This window comes from Lineus longissimus, chromosome 1 (genome assembly GCF_910592395.1).
Source record: "Lineus longissimus chromosome 1, tnLinLong1.2, whole genome shotgun sequence".
NCBI classification, from domain to species: domain Eukaryota; kingdom Metazoa; phylum Nemertea; class Pilidiophora; order Heteronemertea; family Lineidae; genus Lineus; species Lineus longissimus.
The window spans coordinates 15,028,675-15,048,392 of record NC_088308.1 but is presented as its reverse complement, the minus strand read 5'-3'; the positions used below and the strand labels follow the sequence as shown (position 1 = coordinate 15,048,392).

The window sequence follows — 19,718 nt, the reverse complement described above, 5'->3', positions numbered from 1 at the left end:
AGGATATTGGGAAGTAGTGGAGGAACTGAGAAACTCCAAGCCAAAATCACCCATTCATGGTAATTCTACTATTTCTATGGAGCAGTGGAAAAAACATTATGAAATGCTTTTAGATTCACCTCCAGAAACTCCCCATATTAAAAATTTAGAAAATGAACCGTTTTTCTCGACTCTTGACAGTAAAATCACGGGTGATGAAGTTTCGAAAGCTGCCAAAAGCCTCAAAAGAGGCAAGGCGGTGGGGTTAGATCGTATTTCAAATGATATGTTGAAGTCGTCCATGCCTCTTCTGGCTAATTGTTTTGCCAAGATTTTTAATACTATTCTACAAAAGGGTTGCTATCCTGAACAATGGAGTAAAGGTTATATTGCCAATATTTATAAGACTGGTGATCGATCTGACCCTGGCAACTATAGAGGAATAACCATTAATAGTTGCTTAGATAAACTTTTCAGTAGGCTAATGTTCTAAATAACCGAATCGAGCTTTTTGTTGAAAAGAACAAGATCATGACTCTGTGGTGTTTGTAGACACACCCGTTATACTGTCGTAATAGTCGCATAATATGTTCTGTGGAATTTCGTTGTCTTCTGTAAGCCTGGCGCGATGAGCCAGTTTGTAACTTTCGTATGGTGAAATAAACCACGTTATTATACCTTGAAGATATGTTTATTGGTATACATAACATTGGCGACGAGGAAGGCGAACTGTCACTGAGTGAGTAGAAGCCATGGCGTTGTCATCAGGCGAGTTATTAGCCGTCGAGAGGTTTGATTTGGCAGGAAATGCCGCAGCCGTCGGTCCCCGCTGGCGGAAATCATTCGAATATTTTGTGGAGGCCAAGGGCGTCGATGCGGCCCCACAGAAGAAGGCCCTACTCTTGCACTCTGCTGGGCCAGAGGTGCAGGAACTCTTTGAAACTTTGGTCGACCCTGGCCCCGCCAGCGAAATTTTTTTTGCACGCTATTTTCCACACGTGCTTTTTCCTTCGACCAATCAGCGCTTTGTTTATGTTCTAATTTTATCCTCTGACCGAATCGATGATGTCATTTCTTCGGGAATTGCCCTCGGCAGTTTTCGGCGTTTCGCGGTGACATAAATAGCCTCAGACACGTGCATTTGTTTTGATCGACTAAGGGCAATTCTACTAAGGGATGGGATGGGCAGATTTCGATGGACTGTGACTTAAACAAAGTCTGAGGCCAACCTCGTGAACAAGACCAAGCTTTGCTAACAAGACCACAGCTGTTGTGGGTTGTTGCCTAAATCATCAGCAACTCTCTTGAAGTGAAACCTCAACAATAAGAGGAGCAACAGTGACCTTTTTACTAAGCATTCACTGAAATCAAATGTGTGAATCAAACATAACACTGACTAATTGGTAATCAATTGTAATTTTTATTACTTAACAGACTGCCATTGTATTTGCTGTTATCCTGAGCAGCCCCGAGCTAGGTTACATGTAAAATAAAACCAGAATTGTTACAAAAATACAAAGTAAACCAATTTGTGAACAAGGTACTCATACTGCCATTAACAGATGAAGACGCAGAAAACCTGTAGCAGAATTACTGGCAGAATTACAGCTTAGCTGAATGGGTCTTCCCCAGTGCTTCATTATTTTGAACACACCTGACTAAATTATGCGGAGCCTAGGAAGCACTTGGGAAGACAGCGGCACGACAACCTGTTTCCTTTTTTTAGGCTTCACATTTTCTTTACCATCAAGTTTACAGGGCCTACCACTCCCTAGGCGGTGTTTAGTGCCACCCATAACTTTCCTTCTCGCAAGGGCGGTGGGTTGGACACCAATAGTTTTGCAACTTACCATGCCCTTCACCTTACGTTTGCCCATGGCAGTGCCAGCACCTGAATACTTGCCAAAGCAAACAAGAGCTGACACAAGCGCCGAGTTGGTGGTTAACGATTCAGCTTGTCTTACAAAGGTTCTCAATGGTTTTTCAAAGTACTCTGGGTTTGCTCTGTAGCGCTCTTCAAAGTCAGAGAACACACCCTTCAGGTCATTCAACAATGTGCTTCCTGCTGGCAGGCCTTGATCCGAGTTTGTAGTAGACGGATGTGGTCTATTGAGGCCTCTCATGTCAAACCTGTTCTGAAGTGTACGCTGCAGAGTAAGAGATGCCATTGAGGATGAGTCAAAACCTTTGTGTTCCATATCTGCAGGTGGTTGACCCTCAGATTCCATGGCATCATCAGCATGGTCCAGTCTGACTGGAACCATTTCCTCCACGATGTCCACTTGAGCACTCTGGTCGACTTCAACAGCTTCTTCAATGGTGTTGTTGACTTGAGGCAGGACTTCGACCAATGGTCTGCGCAGTGATTGAAACCATTCTTCAGTTGGGGGTGTACTGCTGCCAGTTGCCACCTGATATATCAATCTTCTCATTGATGAGTCATGAACTGGGATGAAATTCCAGGAGGAGAGACCATACTTTTTCACGACAAGGAACTGGTGCTTGCATGGACCTCCTGAAACGGCAAAAATACATAATGTACATGGATCAAGAACAAACTGTGTTTGGATGTTCTATTGCTTTTGATAGGTTTTGATGTATCCCATATTTTTGTCAACCAAGTCACATTTAGTGAACGCCTGTTGCTTCTTACCTGTCTTTCCCAGCCGACAGGTGCATGCTCCAATTGTCATGTCCACGGTGTACGTTGCATCGCTGTCAGTCTCACTTGGGACAGTGAATGTCATCTCACTGGTTTGGACAATGCGATCTTCATCAATCTTCTTCCCTGTTGCTGTGTGTGGAAGGAATCGCGAATAACTGGCACGGTCTAGTCGATTGTTGCATATGTCCAGAAGGCGCCTTTCAAAGTAGGACTCCAGTCTGGTCATCATGAAGTCAGCAAGCTGTATAACATTGTAGGCTCTTGTTATGTCCAGTATTTGGTCTTTCAAAACACGCATCGCTGCCTCCGCATAGTTGTTGGTGTCATTATTGCGAACCCTTAGATCACTCCGATGACAAATTGCCCATTCCTTTCTCCTACCATAAATGCCTTCTAGATGCTTGGCAACATTCTCATAGCGGCGAAGAACTGGGTTTCTCACTGCAGCCTCGTACTTTTCTTCTAGAGGGTCAACACTGTCAGCATATACCATTGCCTTCAGAAGCATAAGAATTGAGGGTCTGTCCTCCTTACGAACACTATTTTTCGAATCCCAAAGAAACCGCCAGAAAGCTTGCAATACATGGAAGACACACAAGAGTAAGATGGCCTCTGGGTACATAGCTTGCAGTGCCTGTCTCTCTGCTGCACTATCATCAGTCATTATGAGCTGAGGACCAGGGGAGGGACCTCTCCCGTAAAATGCCTTGTCATCCAAGAAAGAATTGTACAATTCAAGTGCACTGGTGATTGTTTCTGTACTTTCACTGGTGGTAATAAGTACTCCCAATGGCAAACCTCCTGCACAGCTGTGCGTAAGAATAAGAAAGACCCGGCAGCTTTGATGATCCATATTTCCTGAAGCATCAATAAATACAAGTTCTGCTGAATGTTTAATCAATTCGTGGACACGGCGCATTAACGGGGTCACAATGGCCACAGCAACATCTCTCTCACCAACTACTCTCGACTCCGCACTTTTCTGACCAGTGTCACTGTTGTACTGCTCCAGCTTACTTTCCAGCATCTTAAGCAACTGCTCCCCTTTTGGTTCTCCATACTTACTCTTGAAGGCCTTGTAGTATAACCTGGAATGAATATTTTGATATATATGTAGCAGCTGCCACCATGTCATTTCAGTACACTTTGACCATGACACAGTAGACTTGTAAAACTTTGGACTGGTTTGATCAAGTATGTGCTTACCTAAAGCAAAATTGAAGATCAGGGCAGATGAACCTATCGGCACACTTCAAGACATAGTCGTCTCCGTATTCCATCTGTAAGTCATACTTATGCAACTCTAGGGCTTTGGAAGGTGAATATCCTTGCTTAATCAAGTCTAAAAGTTTGTCAGCAACTGTTTCGGAGACATCTCGATGGCGAAGTGCATCTGCTGCGTTAATCGGATGGTTATGTTTGTGCTCAAGTTCGACTATCATGTGACAGTTTGCATCATGAGGATCTTTGGCTCTGGAAATAAATATTTTGTCAGTCAAATGAATGGAGTTTATTAAATCCCGAGTCATTTGATACATTACCTAATTGTGAGTCCAGTAATACTATCAGTGTTTGGTTCAACTGATTCAACAATTTCATTAAACTTAACTTTCTCTAAAAATTGTTAGCTAGCTGGTCCCAATACATGATGGAGCCTACCTGTAAGGACCAAGTTTCTGTGAGGAGGAATCTTTCAATATGAACAACCTTAAAGTAGCAGGGCAGTTGGTGTTTTTTTACCCTTGTTTCTGATCTGTTTCAGAAGCCTTGGAGCGTGTCCAGTGTTGGCAGCGTAAATCAATTTGCAAAATTGGTAAAAAATAATTAAATGACAAACAGTTTGCATTATACATGTCATCTTGACATATCAATACCAACGGTCACTCCGCCCTTCAACTACTCATCTGTGGTTGTTTCTATCTAATGCTGATCATGCCACTTATGTATGATGCCCACCATTCATTACATCACAGAACACCTGCGACGTATACTAGTAGTCAGCTATGCCTACCTTGTATTCAATTTTCCTGTGTGTGTTTCGTATGTTTGGATAGGTTCTTTGAATCCGATAAGTGCTTAGGCTTGTCTCTTCAAATGACTTCAACCATGCCTTTGCTTCCTTTTCTGTTGACAGCTTCAAGCGACATTTTGCTTTGAAAGATCCATCTTGTGTGCTCTCAAAACTGCAGACAGAGTGCCTGTAGCCATTTGGTAGAATACCCTGTGGGAAAAATAGCAAAAATTCAATACCGGTAGTACTGAGGCAGCACCTCCGTGCATCCCCATAGACCTAACTATGTGAGTCAGACTCCTATAGGGCCTACTATACATGCACATTTAACCTATGTCTATGTCCACATTGTAAGACTTGATGCTTGCTTTCTGCACTGGTGATTAAGTGCCCTGCCCAAGGAGACCAGCAACAAAGTTTGTGTTGTCTTGTATTACTTTTCCTACATACGATGTACGCACATTGATAATGTACAAAGCACTCTATCGAATATCACTGCGTATCGCTGTACGAAAAGTAGAAGTCAAAAAAGTGCCAGTTTCTCCAAATATTCTTCAACTTCCCACGGTTTACCTAGTGTGTTGCATCTAAAAACCTAAAACTATCAACAATCCACTTAAACATGCCTTAACCTACCTCTAAAACTGATGGGTTCGCCACTAATTGTTTTGGGCAGTGGTCACAGGTGACGATTACGTTGTCCGCCATTTCTATGTCTAATTGATGCGCAATGCCAGAGGATAAAATTAGAACAAAAACAAAGCGCTGATTGGTCGAAGGAAAAAGCACGTGTGGAAAATAGCGTGCAAAAAAAAAATCTCGCGCCCCGCCACGATTAAACTGGACGGCGATGGCAACCCCATTCCGGACCGTGCAAATGTGTACGAAAAGGCAATGCGTACATTGAACCGGCACTTCGTTGGCAAGATAAATGAACCCTACGAACGCCATGTGTTCAGGGCTATGGCTCAGAAAGACGGTGAGACCGTGGATAAATTCGTTGCAAGACTAAAAAAGCAGGCCAGGTACTGTAATTTTGATAATGCGGAGGTGGACATACGTGACCAAGTTATCGAAAAATGCCTGTCCAATAAGCTGAGGAGGAAATTGTTAGAAAAAGAAGGTTTGACGCTTGAGAGACTGTTGCAAACATCACGTGCCTCAGAAGCTGTCGAGTATCAGCTAGAGTCGATGGGTTCTGGTGTGAAGCAGGAAAAATCCGAAAGTGTGAATCGTGTCACTAAAGCAGGCCACGGTGGGAAAAGGGACAAAAGTCGTTTTCAAAAAGGCGGTGCTAAGGGTGGCAGTTGTTTTAGGTGTGGTCGTCAAGGTCACTTTGGACGGGACCCAGAGTGCCCCGCACGGGGGCAGGAGTGTCGGAAATGCGAAAAAGCTGGTCACTGCACTTCGAAAAAGTTTGTCGTTCGAAAAAGGGAACCAAGGAGGAGCAATCGGCTCCAAAAGGGGGTGCTAAAGGATCGCAAAAGAAACAACGATCGTATTACGTGGAAACACCGAATTCAGATTCGGATTCTGAAGCGTTGTTTGCTGTTCATTCTTCAACGGAAGGATCCGAGATTAAGGTTGATGTGCAGGTGTGCGATAAATCAGTGTCATCTGTTGTGGACACCGCCGCAGCAGTATCCGTTATACCGCATGAAATGTATTAATCACAATTTGCATCAGTGCCAATTCAGGAAAGTGAAATGCGTCTGAAAAGTTATTCAGGAAATGCGATTCCGGTGGTCGGAGAAATTTGTGTGCCTGTTGTGTATAAAGGGGCAAAAAGCTGAGTTACCCCTAGTAGTAGCAAAAGGTGGCGCTATTGGGCCGAAATTGGCTCAGGGTTATCAAGCTTGATTGGAAGCATATTTTTGGTGTTTTTAGTGATGACCCCGAGGTTGAGAAGCTCATTCAGCGTTACCCTTCTGTTTTTAGTGGGAAAACAGGTACTATTACTGGGTTCAAGGCAGACTTGAAGCTTAAAGAGGGCGCTACGCCAATCTTTTGTAAGGCTAGGCCAGTCCCATACTCCATCAAGTCTAGAGTCGGTCTTGAACTTGACAGGTTGGCTGAGGTTGGAATTCTAAAAAAGGTGAAAACCAGTGAGTGGGCTTCTCCGATCGTGGTTGTCCCCAAGGCATCGGGTGAACTGCGAATTTGTGGTGACTTTAAGGTGACAATCAATAAATCGTTGGAGGACAATAGCTATCCATTACCTACGGCAGATGACTTGTTTTCAACGCTGGCTGGTAGCGAGGTGTTCTCTAAGTTAGATTTAACCCAGGCATACCAACAATTGGAGCTCACGGAGGCGTCACAACCGTTGTGTACGATAAATACGCATCAGGGTCTTTACCAATTCCAGAGACTACCTTTTGGCGTAAAAACAGCGCCATCTATTTTCCAGTCTGTCATGGATCGTGTGTTGGTCAATATTCCCGGCGTTGGGTGTATTTTGGATGACATTTTGACGGGAACAAAACCTGAGGAGCATCTGCGTCGTTTGGAGGATGTCTTGAAACGGTTGGCCAAGCACCACATTGTGGCCAAGCTACCTAAGTGTAGGTTCCGCTTACCGGAAATTGTCTATGAGAGATGGGTCTGAGAGACCTATTGCTTTTGGTTCACGTTCTCTATCGGACAGTGAGAAAAATTACGCGCAGATTGAGAAGGAGGCTTGGAATCGTGTATGGTGTGACTAAGTTCCATAAGTATTTATACGGACGGAAATTTGAACTTTACACTGATCATGAGCCACTGACTAAGATCTTTGGGCCACACACCGATGTGCCCACACTTGCCGCGTTGCGCCTACAACGATGGGCATTGATATTGATGGCGTATGATTACACCATCCACTACCGCAGATCCGCCCAGAATGCAAATGCGGACATGCTATCCAGGTTTCCGCTGGATAGTGCACGTGTCGCTGTTGAGAGACCGGTGAATTATTTCAGTCTGGCCGACGAGCTGCCAGTTGCTGCGAGGGACATAGCGGAAGAAACTCGGAAAGATCCAGTTATGTCGCGTGTGTTCATGTACATTCAGAATGGCTGGCCAAGAGAGCTACCTGACGGTAGTCTGCAGCCATATTGGAACCGCCGTGAGGAACTCTCTGTAGATCAAGGATGCATCTTGTGGAAGTTGCGCGTTGTCATACCTCATAAGTATAAACAGAGATTGTTGTCAGAGCTACACCATGAGCACTGGGGTGTGGTTAGGATGAAGTCTATGGCGCGTGGTTACTTGTGGTTTCCAGGAATCGATCAGGACATTGAGACTTTGGTGAGTGCATGTGACGCTTGCCTGGCTATGAAAGATAAGCCAGCCCCAGCACCACTGATTCCGTGGCCGTATCCAACCCGTGTTTGGCAGAGAGTCCATATTGACTTTGGATACTTTGAACGTGTGAATTACCTCATGTTGATTGATTCATACAGCAAGTGGGTGGAAATCGAGTTGATGAAAACGGACACCACTGCTGAGAAAACTATTTGTACACTCCGTAGTTGGTTTGCGCGTCTAGGTCTTCCAGAAACTTTGGTTTCAGATAACGGGCCTCAGTCCACTGCGAGTGAATTTGCCGATTTTATGCGCAGAAACGGAATTCAGCACAAGTTGGTACCGCCATATCATCCCCAGTCAAACGGCGCAGCTGAGAATATCGTGAAATCAGCTAAGACCGCGTTCAAAAAGCATTTTCTGGCGGAGGAGAAAGGACATGAGCGACGTCGTACCCCTCAGCAGCGCGTTGATAATTTCTTGTTAACATATCGTACGACACCCCATACTGTGACGGGGGTAAGCCCGGCTGAGTTAGTGTTCAAACGTCCGCTGAGAACACGGTTCTCCTTGCTACGTCCAGATCTAAACAAGAATGTGACTGATAAACAGGACAAGATGGTGAAAAATCATGATAACCGGGGTGTGAAGGCACGATGTTTTGTCCTTAATGAGATTGTGCGCGTGCGCAACTTCCAACATGGAAGGGAGAAATGGCTCCCAGGTCGTGTGGTTAAGATTCAAGGACCACAGACGTACATGGTTGATGTTGGTGGCCGACGTAGGTTTGTACACGTGGATCAGCTGCGCCGCAGTGGAGAACTGACATTGGGAGCACCAGTAGAACCTGAGCTAATCATGCCAGACATGCCTCTGGTACAGCCTGAGCGTCCGGCTCCGATTCATGCACCAGTCTCAGGGATACCTCCAGCAGGACCTGCTCCATTGCCTGTTTCTGGGAACACCGCTGTTGCCAGTCCAGCCCCAGCTCCGAGGAGATCTGCACGTGTGAGAAAACCACCTGTACGTTTGATTGAACATTGTTGAAGGACATAGCCCCTTTGTGGCATTTGTTGGTTTAGTAACATTCGATAGCTTACCTTGTGTGCGCTGTTCACATACATGTATACGGTTCATGAGACATTTTATAGTAATTAATAGGTTGTGACCGTAGACACTTCCAGTTGCGTAGTATAGTCACTTAGTTGGTTATATGTTTAGTTTGGGTTTTTAAGCTCGGGTGTTTGAGCTATGTTCTAGTTTGACCGTGTTTATAATTTGGACTAGTTAATTACTTTCTGATTAGGAGGGAGAATGTGGTGTTTGTAGACACACCCGTTATACTGTCGTAATAGTCGCATAATATGTTCTGTGGAATTTCGTTGTCTTCTGTAAGCCTGGCGCGATGAGCCAGTTTGTAACTTTCGTATGGTGAAATAAACCACGTTATTATACCTTGAAGATCTGTTTATTGGTATACATAACAGACTCCTACTCAACTTGGTTTTAAGAAAGGGGCAAGAACCTCAGATCATCTTTTTACCATCAGCAGTCTTGTTAATAAATATATAAAAAAGGGTAAAACACCGCTTTTTGCCTGTTTTGTTGATTTTTGAAAAGCGTATGACAGTGTATGGCATAATGGTCTTTTTCTCAAGTTACTCAAATACAATATTCGTGGTAATTTCTATAATGTTATCAAGAAGATGTATTTACAGAGTTCTGCATGTGTTCGCTCAAATGGTCGACAAAGTTCTTTTTTCAAATGTACAAATGGGGTCAAACAATGTGATACTTTGAGCCCTCTTCTTTTTAATCTCTTTATAAATGACCTTCCTACAAATCTCTCCCAGAATATTAATGTTGATGATCATATTCCCAACCTAAATGGCCGGTTCATTGATCATCTCTTCTACGCAGATGACATGAAGTGAAGTCGTTTTTCTTTTTTAGGCAAAATAATTATTTTGCCTAAAAAAGAAAAACGACTTCACTTCATGCTAAAGCAACTTGAGGTTTTCTGTACTTCCTGGAACTTAGAAATAAATGAAAAGAAAACAAAGGTGATGAAGTTAAGTGGTAATGGTCATGCATGTAAAGATGCTTTCTTTTTCAAAGGTATCAAGTTAGAGAACTGCAACTCTTACAAATACTTGGGAGTTGTGTTGAGCTCTTCTGGATCTTTCACACAGGCTAAACTTAATGCGTCCTGTAAAGCTAAAAAAGTCCTTTTCAGCATTCGTTCTTGTTTACGTAATACTGGTATCAATCCAAAAAGTGGGTTAAGTTTGTTTGACAAACTTATATCTCCAATTTGCACTTATGGAGCTGAAATTTGGTCTGCTGAGGACCTTCGAAAAGGCAAATTTCGTGATACTTGGTCCATTGAACAAAAATGGTACGAATCCACCATTGAACATGTAAATATTAGTTTCTGTAAATTTCTTCTTGGTGTTAATAAAAAAGCTGGAAACATTCCCTCTATGAGCGAACTTGGGAGATTTCCTATCGGTATTGACATCATATGTAAACTCTACAACTACTATAATCATTTGAATAACACTGATAATCCAGTTTTGAAGGATGCTTTTTCTGAATCAAAATGTTTAGAGTCAAAGGGCTCTTATTCATGGTTTTCTTTCTATAAGGAAATATCAAAGAAAGTTGATTTCGATTTATGTAATACAAGTTCTTTCTCTAAAACAATCAAGTGTCATATGAGGGAGAGGTATAAATCATTCTGGAAAGAAAACTTTTATCAGAAATATGCAGGTTTAAATGAGGGGAAATTTTGTACATGTTTCATTCAAGGACAAATTATGTTACGAAAACTATCTTGATGATATACACAATAGGGAGCACAGGTTTTATTTTACAAAGTTACGTTTAAGTAATCATTGCCTTCAAATTGAAAAAGGGCGTCACTGCCGTCCCATTATCCCAAGAGATAAGAGGTGGTGTCCCCATTGTTTAACTTTAAAATGTAATATCATTGATGATGAACCACACTTCTTATGCTCATGCCCTTTGCTTTCTGACCTTCGTGAAAACTATTTAAACAAAAATCGTATTGGATTAAACCATGACCTTTCAGATAAGAATCTTTTAATATATTTATTAACTGCTGAAAATTATGTAGCTCGCCTAGTCGCAAAGTTCTGTTTCCAAGATTTTCAAGTAAGAAAAGTTTTATAATAATGTATGTAATAATTATGTTCACCAACCTTCTTATATCCTTAAGTAATTTTTGACTACTATTTGACTACTTCTTTTACTTATTTTTCTCCTTTATTCTTACTTTCTATTTGCACTGCACTCATGTTTATTGTATTTTCATCTTATGTAAAATGTAAATTTTATACGGACTCAATAAACGTTTTGTAATTTGTAATTTGTAATTTGTATCCAATCCGCTGTAGCAGGTGACGTGATGTCAATAAACGCACCGTAGCAGAGTCATCAATCTGACAGTGGTTTCAACAAAATTGAGGCATTAATTTGTCGAGATTGATGCAAAGCGAGTGCTTATAAATACTCTTTTTTTAAAGATGAGACATTTCACTACAACTCTTGCTCATATATAGTAATGTTCACACATACCTCATCATCATCCTGTCGATGTTTCAACGAAATTGGCCCAAACATAAAGCGTCTTTAGAATAAAGTAACTTTTATATTATTTGTAGAACTAGCATAACACCCGTGGCGTGGGTTGTTTTAGGGTGCTGGCTTACTGTGGGGTTGGGGCAATTTGGGTCAAATTAAATGGTATGTCTGGCGGTTGTGATGTTGTCTTGATTTTGATGATTGGGACAATCTGGGTGATATGAGTTGATTGGTCTGAGGGGTTGTGACTTTGACTTCTTTTGATGATTGAGGCAATCACGGTATATGTATTGATTGTTTGTGCTGGGTAGGATGTTGTCCAATAGTGGGTGTTATAGTACTAATACTAGTAGTGATCTTATCTTTCTCCCGCCAACTTGTTATATGCTATGCTGCCATCTATGTTATGGAATGTAGCCTACTACTTTTGACTTATAGACAATACAGTTAGTTCCCGCTCAATACCTATACAGAGACAGACGTGTTGTTGCTTTCTTCTGATTTATTCTTTGTTCTTTGTCTCACGATTGCCCCCATCATGGCGGACTCAAGTAATTCAAAAGTCTTCCCGCCCATAATTTTTTTTTCGATGTTCTTTCCCAGCCCATTATATAGCCTCGACCCGCTACGTGCAAGCGCGAAAAAAAACAGGAATTCCAGCCCAAATGCATTTAAGCTTATGCCACGAAGAAAAACAGGAAAACCTCTCGGTGTAAAAATTGTTTCACGTCACAAGGCCAGCAAACCAATCAAACTCGCCCCAGTGCAGAAATTAAAAAAGGTCAGAACGATATCAGGTGGCTATAGAAAGTGGGGACGGGGTCTGTTTTATATACTTGTTTATTTCGCACAACAAATTGTACAGAGATTTATAGAACTGGTGCTATACAAAAAAATTGTGTAGTGCGTGGTGCAGCGTGAAATAATTCATTTCCATACCGGCCTAGAGGTCTGACATATGGACTTGATCATGACACAATGTCCATTAATCGGACGTACATAAGAAATTTATAATATCAGCTAATTCCCCGTAATTTAACATTCCAATCCCAAAGTCCCTCATCCCCAGAAATTCCCTTATTTGTTCGGGCAACCCTATTTTGTTTATGTCTATTATTCACCCTATCTATTTCTCTTAACATATCCCCAGTATTTGGTATGTGATCCCTATCCCAGCCATATTTGTGAAACAACCACTTAAAACTACAACGCAATGAGGACCGACTCCCCTGGCTTAATCTGAAACATATATTGACATAAATATTATTTGACAAATAATTTCCCGAAATGAACTCGACAAAGCCCTTTTTTAACTGAATTTGAATGCTATTATCATGAATTATGAAAGGTAGGAGAACATTGTGGGTGTGATAGGATAACAATAAAACCTGACGTACACATTTGCGCCGTGCTACATACAATTCTTCCATATAGGGTTTCGAAACATCTAACATCTGATAACCATAAAGTGACATACAAAAACTCTTAAATAACTTATACCTTATGTCCCGATTAGCAAATCTAAATTGTGCCATTAATGTATTAGTCCTTTTATACAAGGCATTAATTAAACCCAGCACTCTCCGATGATGTACGTTCGGACCGATTAAAATTCAAAAATGATCTTCCCCAGTAGAAATACTAATCCTAGTCCCCTCAAATACAATTTCCCGCTGCGGATCTTGTGACCCAAACACCAAGAACCTACTTTTTGACGCATTGAAAGCTATGCATGATTTAATCGAGAATTTGCTTGCAATTTTAAGCATTACCTTTAGCCCAAATAAAGTTGGGGCCAACATAATTATATCATCCGCATAGGCGAAAGCGCCGCGAAAAAGAGTGCCTACATGACAGCCAAAACCAGCTGTTTTTAAACCCTCCAAAAGTTCATCAATATATATTCCAAAAAGTATTGGAGATAATACTCCTCCCTGTTTAACGCCATTGGTAACCGAAAATTCAGAAGATATGTGTTCCCCCCACTGAACTCTTACACGCTGTTGGGTATAAAGATTTAAAAACCTTGCCACTAACGGACACAACCCTTTCTTGATCAATAGACGAAATAATTTGATAAAATGGACGCAATCAAACGCGCGACTCGCGTCAAGCATCATACAATACACCGCAGTGTTACAACTGTTATAATAATTTATCTCTTCATTGACCACCGTACTACACGATGCCGTAGAGAGACCTGACTTGAACCCAAACTGGGCATCAGATGTTTTTAATACATTTTTATACTTTTCGAGAAATATGTTCTCCAAAATTTTACCAATAATGCTGCTCAAGGAGATTCCACGATAATTATCCGATACATTTAGCGACTTCCTGTTGTTTTTTGGAATATGTATTACCCTTGACTGAACAAAGCCACCAGGACAGTGCCCATGACTCATCATGGAGTGCAATAATAGCGAGATGTATACATTTAATCTATGCCCTCCAGTTATAAAATGATCAGACGCTAAGTTCGGATTACTATCCTGTTTTCCTCTTTTCAAACGTTGCACCCCACTCTCAACTTCCTGTACTGATATGCTATGGTTTACGCTGCATTGACCCTCTACACAGTGTGTAGCAATTCCCACAATGATATATCTTTTCATGTCGTTCATTTCATTTGCATTGTATGATACCGAATTGTATAGCCTCTTAAATTTATTACCGAACAGTTCATAGCTGGCTTCTCTGCCCATTTTATCATCCATATTATTTGGAAGAACTCTGCCGTACCCTTTGACTTTTTTTACACCTTTCCAAAATTCACTGTTGTTATCATTGCCAAGAGACTCTGCTAATTTGTTGGCAGCCACTCTGTCTTGGTTTTTCTTATTTCTGTTAGTAGCTAGGTGATACCGTGCCCTTGTGTGACGGCGTACATCAGCTACAACCCCTTGACGTGGTTTGCCGTTTTCCTTCCACAAATTGTGCCAGAATAAAGCCCTTTGTTTACTCTCATTTACTTCCTCACTCCACCCAGCTCTACCCGGATGTCTCCCTTGTACTCGTTCACTTACAGGAATAGTTTCATTACTAGCACACATACAAGCTGTTATTATATCGTCATGAAATCGTTCTATTTGTTCACCATGAGTTGTACAAAAATAATCATTACAAATTATGGCACCCATCGGTACATCGATATGGTTTAGTTTCTCGCTAAGATTCTGCTCATAATTCAATATGTTATCTGGTTCAGCTTTGCTCCATGCCAAGGTTTTTTTTGGCCTCATCCTCATGTGTCAATTCATCGTGAGCAGATCTTGCATTAACTTCTAAACCCATATGAAGACTGGAATGATCCGATGTATTATCTCCCTCGTGGAGAACATTGTAATTTACAATCTTGTTAAAAACACCTTGAGATACGATTAAATGATCCAGTAGGGAACGTTTACCATTTATTTTACTTTCAAAGGTAAAATCAACATTACGTGTATTATGCGTGAGACCACAAATAAGGTTTTCCCGTTCAACGAAATCCAGCAGTGCTCTGGTGTGTTCCGACTGAAGCCTGCTGAAGTCGGTATTCAGGTCTCCCCCTATTTATATAACCTCTCCATTGTTAGTAGCTAGAATGGCAGAAACTTCTTGTAACACTCTATTTAATTCTAATACATTTCCCTCTTACCAAAATCGGTTGGCATATAAACATTGACCAGCAGTAAACCGTCTTTAATAGACTCGCTTTTTGGCTCACCGTAAGGGGAGTCTATATGATAGCGCTGTGTCCGTCGTCGTCGTTGTCGTCGTCGTCGTCGTCGTCGTCTCGTCGTATCCTAACAGTGGCACGTTTCTTAACTGCCAGGGCTATGAACTTGAAACTTTGTACACAGAATGCCCTAGGTCAGCTGACCTCTGACACTGATTTTCGGTCCGATCTGATTCTCTGTTTGGCCACCAGGGGGCCAAATGTCGATATCTAAAAAGTGTGATATCTCGCTTATTAGTGACTTGTTTTCGATAAAACTTTTGTTGTAGGTACTCATAGCAAATATACATCTTACATCATACGGGTTTTTAATTTGACTTTGTTTTCAAGGTCACAGAGGTCATATGGCGTAAATTGGCCATTAGAGTGTAAACTATGGCACGTTTCTTAACCACTAAAGCTATGAACTTGAAACTTAATACATATAACCCCCTATATCACATAGCCTCTGGTGCTGAATTTTGGTTCGATCTGATTCCTAACTTTGCCACCAGGGGGCCAAAAGTGGAAATCTAAAAAGTGTGATATCTCGCTTATAAGTGATTTGTTTTCGATAAAACTTTTGTTGTAGGTACTCATAGCAAATATACATTTTATATTATACGGGTTTTTAATTTGACCTTGCTTTCAAGGTCACAGAGGTCATATGGCGTAAATTGGCCATTAGAGTGAAAACTATGGCACGTTTCTTAACCACTAAAGCTATGAACTCGAAACTTGGTACATATAACCCCCTATATCACATAGCCTCTGGTGCTGAATTTCAGTTTGATCTGATTCTCAACTTTGCCACCAGGTGGCCAAAAGTGGAAATCTAAAAAGTGTTATATCTTGCTTATAAGTGACTTGTTTTCGATAAAATTTTTATGGTAGGTACTCTTAGGACGAATACATCACATATCTTACGGCTTTTCAATTTGACCTACTTTTCAAGGTCACAGAGGTCATATGGCGTAAATTGGCCGTTAGAGGGTAAACTATGGCACGTTTCTTAACCAGTAAAGCTATGAACTTGAAACTTGGTACATATAACCCACTACATCAGATAACCTCTGATGCCAAATTTTGGCCCGATCTGATTCTTTATTCCGCCACCAGGGGGCCATAATGGAAAAAGTAAGAAGTGCAATATCTTGCTTATTTTTAGTGATTCGTTTTCAATAGCATTTTTATGGTAGGTTCTCCTAGCAAGGATACATCACATATCATATGAGTTTTTGATCTGACCTGCTTTTCAAGGTCACAGAGGTCAAATGGCGTAAATTGGTCATTTGATTGTAACTATGGCACATTTCTTAACCACTAAAGCTTTGAAATTGAAATTTGATACACATGACTCCCTACGTCATGTAACACCGAATTTCGATCTGATCTGGTACTCAACTCGGCCACCAGGAGGCCAAAACTAAAATAGGTAAAAAGTGCAATATCTCGTTTATTAGAGACTTGTTTTTGATGATATTCTTATGGTACTTACTCCAAGCAACGATACATCACATGTCATATCGACTTTGGTTTGACCTATGTACTATACATGTACAATGTTTCTTAATCTGGATGAATTCCAAAGCACCAAATCTCTATACGGTGAGCACAATGGCCCCTGGCCGTTTCATTATATTAACAGCACACACTCGTTTTGAGTCATGCTGCACTGGAGTTATACTCGCTTCGCTGCTTGCATTGTCCCCCCCCCGCCCCAGAGAAATGTAGTTCTTAAGACGCAGGCCGTTTCCATTTTCATAAATGGGTCCAACCTGTTCCAAATACTATTTACTTTGACGCCCTGGTCTTAGTTTCTGTGATCTTTTTGCGATTTTATGAGCCTAGCGTCATAGTATCTTGTTCATACATTATCCATATATGTATTTGATGTAATGCGCATGCTCACATATCATCTTAGTCAATAAAGTCACTTCGTATACGGGAGCCATCTAGTTCACTTCGTACTATTTGATATGGTGTCAGAAGTAAACGTTTTTAACAATCATGGACGGCCTTCAACCGCCAAAATCGCTCCAAGTGGACTCGCCGAATCTATCAGAGACGTGGAGGAGATGGAAGCAGCAGTTTGACTGGTATTCCATGCCTCAGGACTCGGAGAAAAGGGCGAAAACCTCCAATGCGCCACGCTGCTACACGCCATTGGTGAAGAAGATGCAGAGATCTTCGGGACTTTCGTATTTACCAACGATGAGGAAGACAAGATTGCTCCCCTCGTCAAGAAGTTCGAGGATTACCTCACATCTAAGAAAAACCTGACTGTCGAACGACACAAGTTCAACTCTAAAATTCAACAGGACGGAGAATCTTTTGACGCTTTCTTGACGGAGCTACGCACTAAAGCGAAAACATATGAGTACGGCAACCCCACGAATTCTTTAATCACGGACAGTAAAAAACTTGCTGAAGAAAGCGAAGGCAAACGGTAAAGACCCCTACATGGCTCTTCTTGCATACCGCGACTCGCCACGTGATGGTTTGCCATCACCAGCTCAATTGCTGTTCGGGAGGAAACTCAGGACACAGCTGCCCATCACTGCAGGAGCTTTAACTCCCAACATTCCGAACGCTCATGAAAATCGAAAGAAACTCATTGAACGCAAGACCACGGCAAAACGCTATCATGACGCGCACGCCAACAAATCCGAATTCACCACGCTAACACCTGGGGATCATATCCGTATTCAAAACCATCAAGGGAAGGACTGGTTACCCGGAAAAGTAGTCTCCACAACTCAACATCCACATTCGTACAATGTTCGTACACCAAATGGAACAATATTGAGGAGGAACCGATCGCAGCTGATGATAGTTCCTCAGGATAGTGAAAGAGAGGCGACCATGCCTAATCACAACCTAGACACCTGATACTGGGGATGTTAAACCTTATGAAGGGTGCACCTAGAGGACTCTCCTGAACAACTCGCTGAACAATCGAAGGATCACGATAACATGACTCAAACCGCGCAGTTAAAAGACTCTGTAGTGACCACCAGGTCTGGTCTACGGTGGCCCATAGAGGACATGCGTTTATTTTCAATATAATAGAAAATTTTCTTTTTTACAATGCGTTTTTTTTCTCTCGAATTACAACCGCCGTCGGATTTATTTCTCACCGCCGAAAAAATAATTTCCACCGGCGGGTAAAAAATAATAATTCCCACCACCGCGGTGGAAATAATATCCACCCGGTGTCAATAACGAATTAGCTCCCGCGGTGGATATTAATTTCCACCGCGGTCGATATTAATTTCCACCGCGGTCGATATTAATTTCCACCGCGGTGGTGGGAATTATTATTTTTTACCCGGTAGTGGAAATTATTTTTTCGGCGGTGAGAAATAAATAATAAATCCGACGGCGGTTGTAATTCGAGAGAAAAAAAACGCATTGTAAAAAGAAAATTTTCTATTATATTGAAAATAAACGCATGTCCGCTATGGACCACCGTACTGGTCGGATCTCTAGACCAAACCCAAAGTACAATGACTTTGTGTAGTTTTTAAATAGAATGCTTGACAATTTTAACTCACACAACGTAGTGAGTGTAATGGTTACGTATGTGTATAAAGTGTAAACAAAATTCATATATCCATCATGTCCATCGAATCTGAAAAAATTTGTGCAGACCCATGACAATTCTGGTTCCGGTACAATTTGTCGCATTCCATACGGGCCGCGCTTGCCGATCCTGCTTTCACGACGCACCGCAACCACAGTTACCATGATTCCCGATGTTGACGCAATTATTTCATGACGTCATGAGCCATTGACCAATCACGCAAGTAGATTTATTCACACCGGCGCCACTGTCTTGAAGTGTATCTAAAAATCGTCTGCTAGAACATACAGGACAACAACGTCGGCGGAGACAGTTGTGACATTTCATTGCAGACGAAGTAAACGTCCTCTTCTTCTCGATTTACGTACTTTACTTCAAAAAGTCAGTTTTAACACTACTGCACAAATATAGAGTGGTCTTAAAGTTCCATTTGGATAGAGATTTGACGGACTGATTTGGAAATTCATTCCAACCATGCAACTGTTTCAGAAATGAGAAAAAGCTCCAGGGTGTCATGACATGCATGATGTGTCTTGCCTCTGCATTTTTGTACTCAGACATGTCAGAGGGCTTTCAACTTTCATATCATTGAAGAAATAATTCATTCCAATCTACAAGTATATCAATCACATCATTTATTTAAAAATCGTCTGCTAGGACATACAGGACAACGTCGGTGGAGACAGTTGTGACATTTCAATTTTCATTGCATAGAGATTTGACGGACTGATTTGGAAATTCATTCCAGCCATGCAACTGTTTCAGAAATGAGAAAAAGCTCATGGGTGTCATGACATGCATTCAATTATTAACTCACCACAAAGAGCTGCTTCTGTCAGCAGATATGAGACAGCTACCGGGGCGGGGACTATTTCTTTATGGGGCC

General features: G+C 41.6%; 1 protein-coding gene across 2 annotated transcripts; it reads right to left on the bottom strand.

Moving 5' to 3' along the window:
• Nucleotides 1-1,347: 1,347 nt before the first annotated feature.
• Nucleotides 1,348-4,773, bottom strand: LOC135489974 (uncharacterized). 2 transcript variants are annotated; one of them, XM_064775714.1, is made up of 4 exons: nt 4,656-4,773; nt 3,851-4,117; nt 2,633-3,732; nt 1,348-2,494 (listed from the first exon to the last, which is right to left on the bottom strand). In XM_064775714.1, the coding sequence occupies exons 2-4, from the start codon at nt 4,084-4,086 to the stop codon at nt 1,638-1,640; spliced, it is 2,193 nt and encodes a 730-aa protein (XP_064631784.1). In that variant the 5' UTR covers nt 4,087-4,117; nt 4,656-4,773; the 3' UTR covers nt 1,348-1,637. The 2 variants fall into 2 exon arrangements, with proteins under 2 accessions (XP_064631784.1, XP_064631712.1); XM_064775642.1 differs by lacking the exon at nt 4,656-4,773 and having other exon boundaries at nt 3,851-4,553.
• Nucleotides 4,774-19,718: the final 14,945 nt, after the last annotated feature.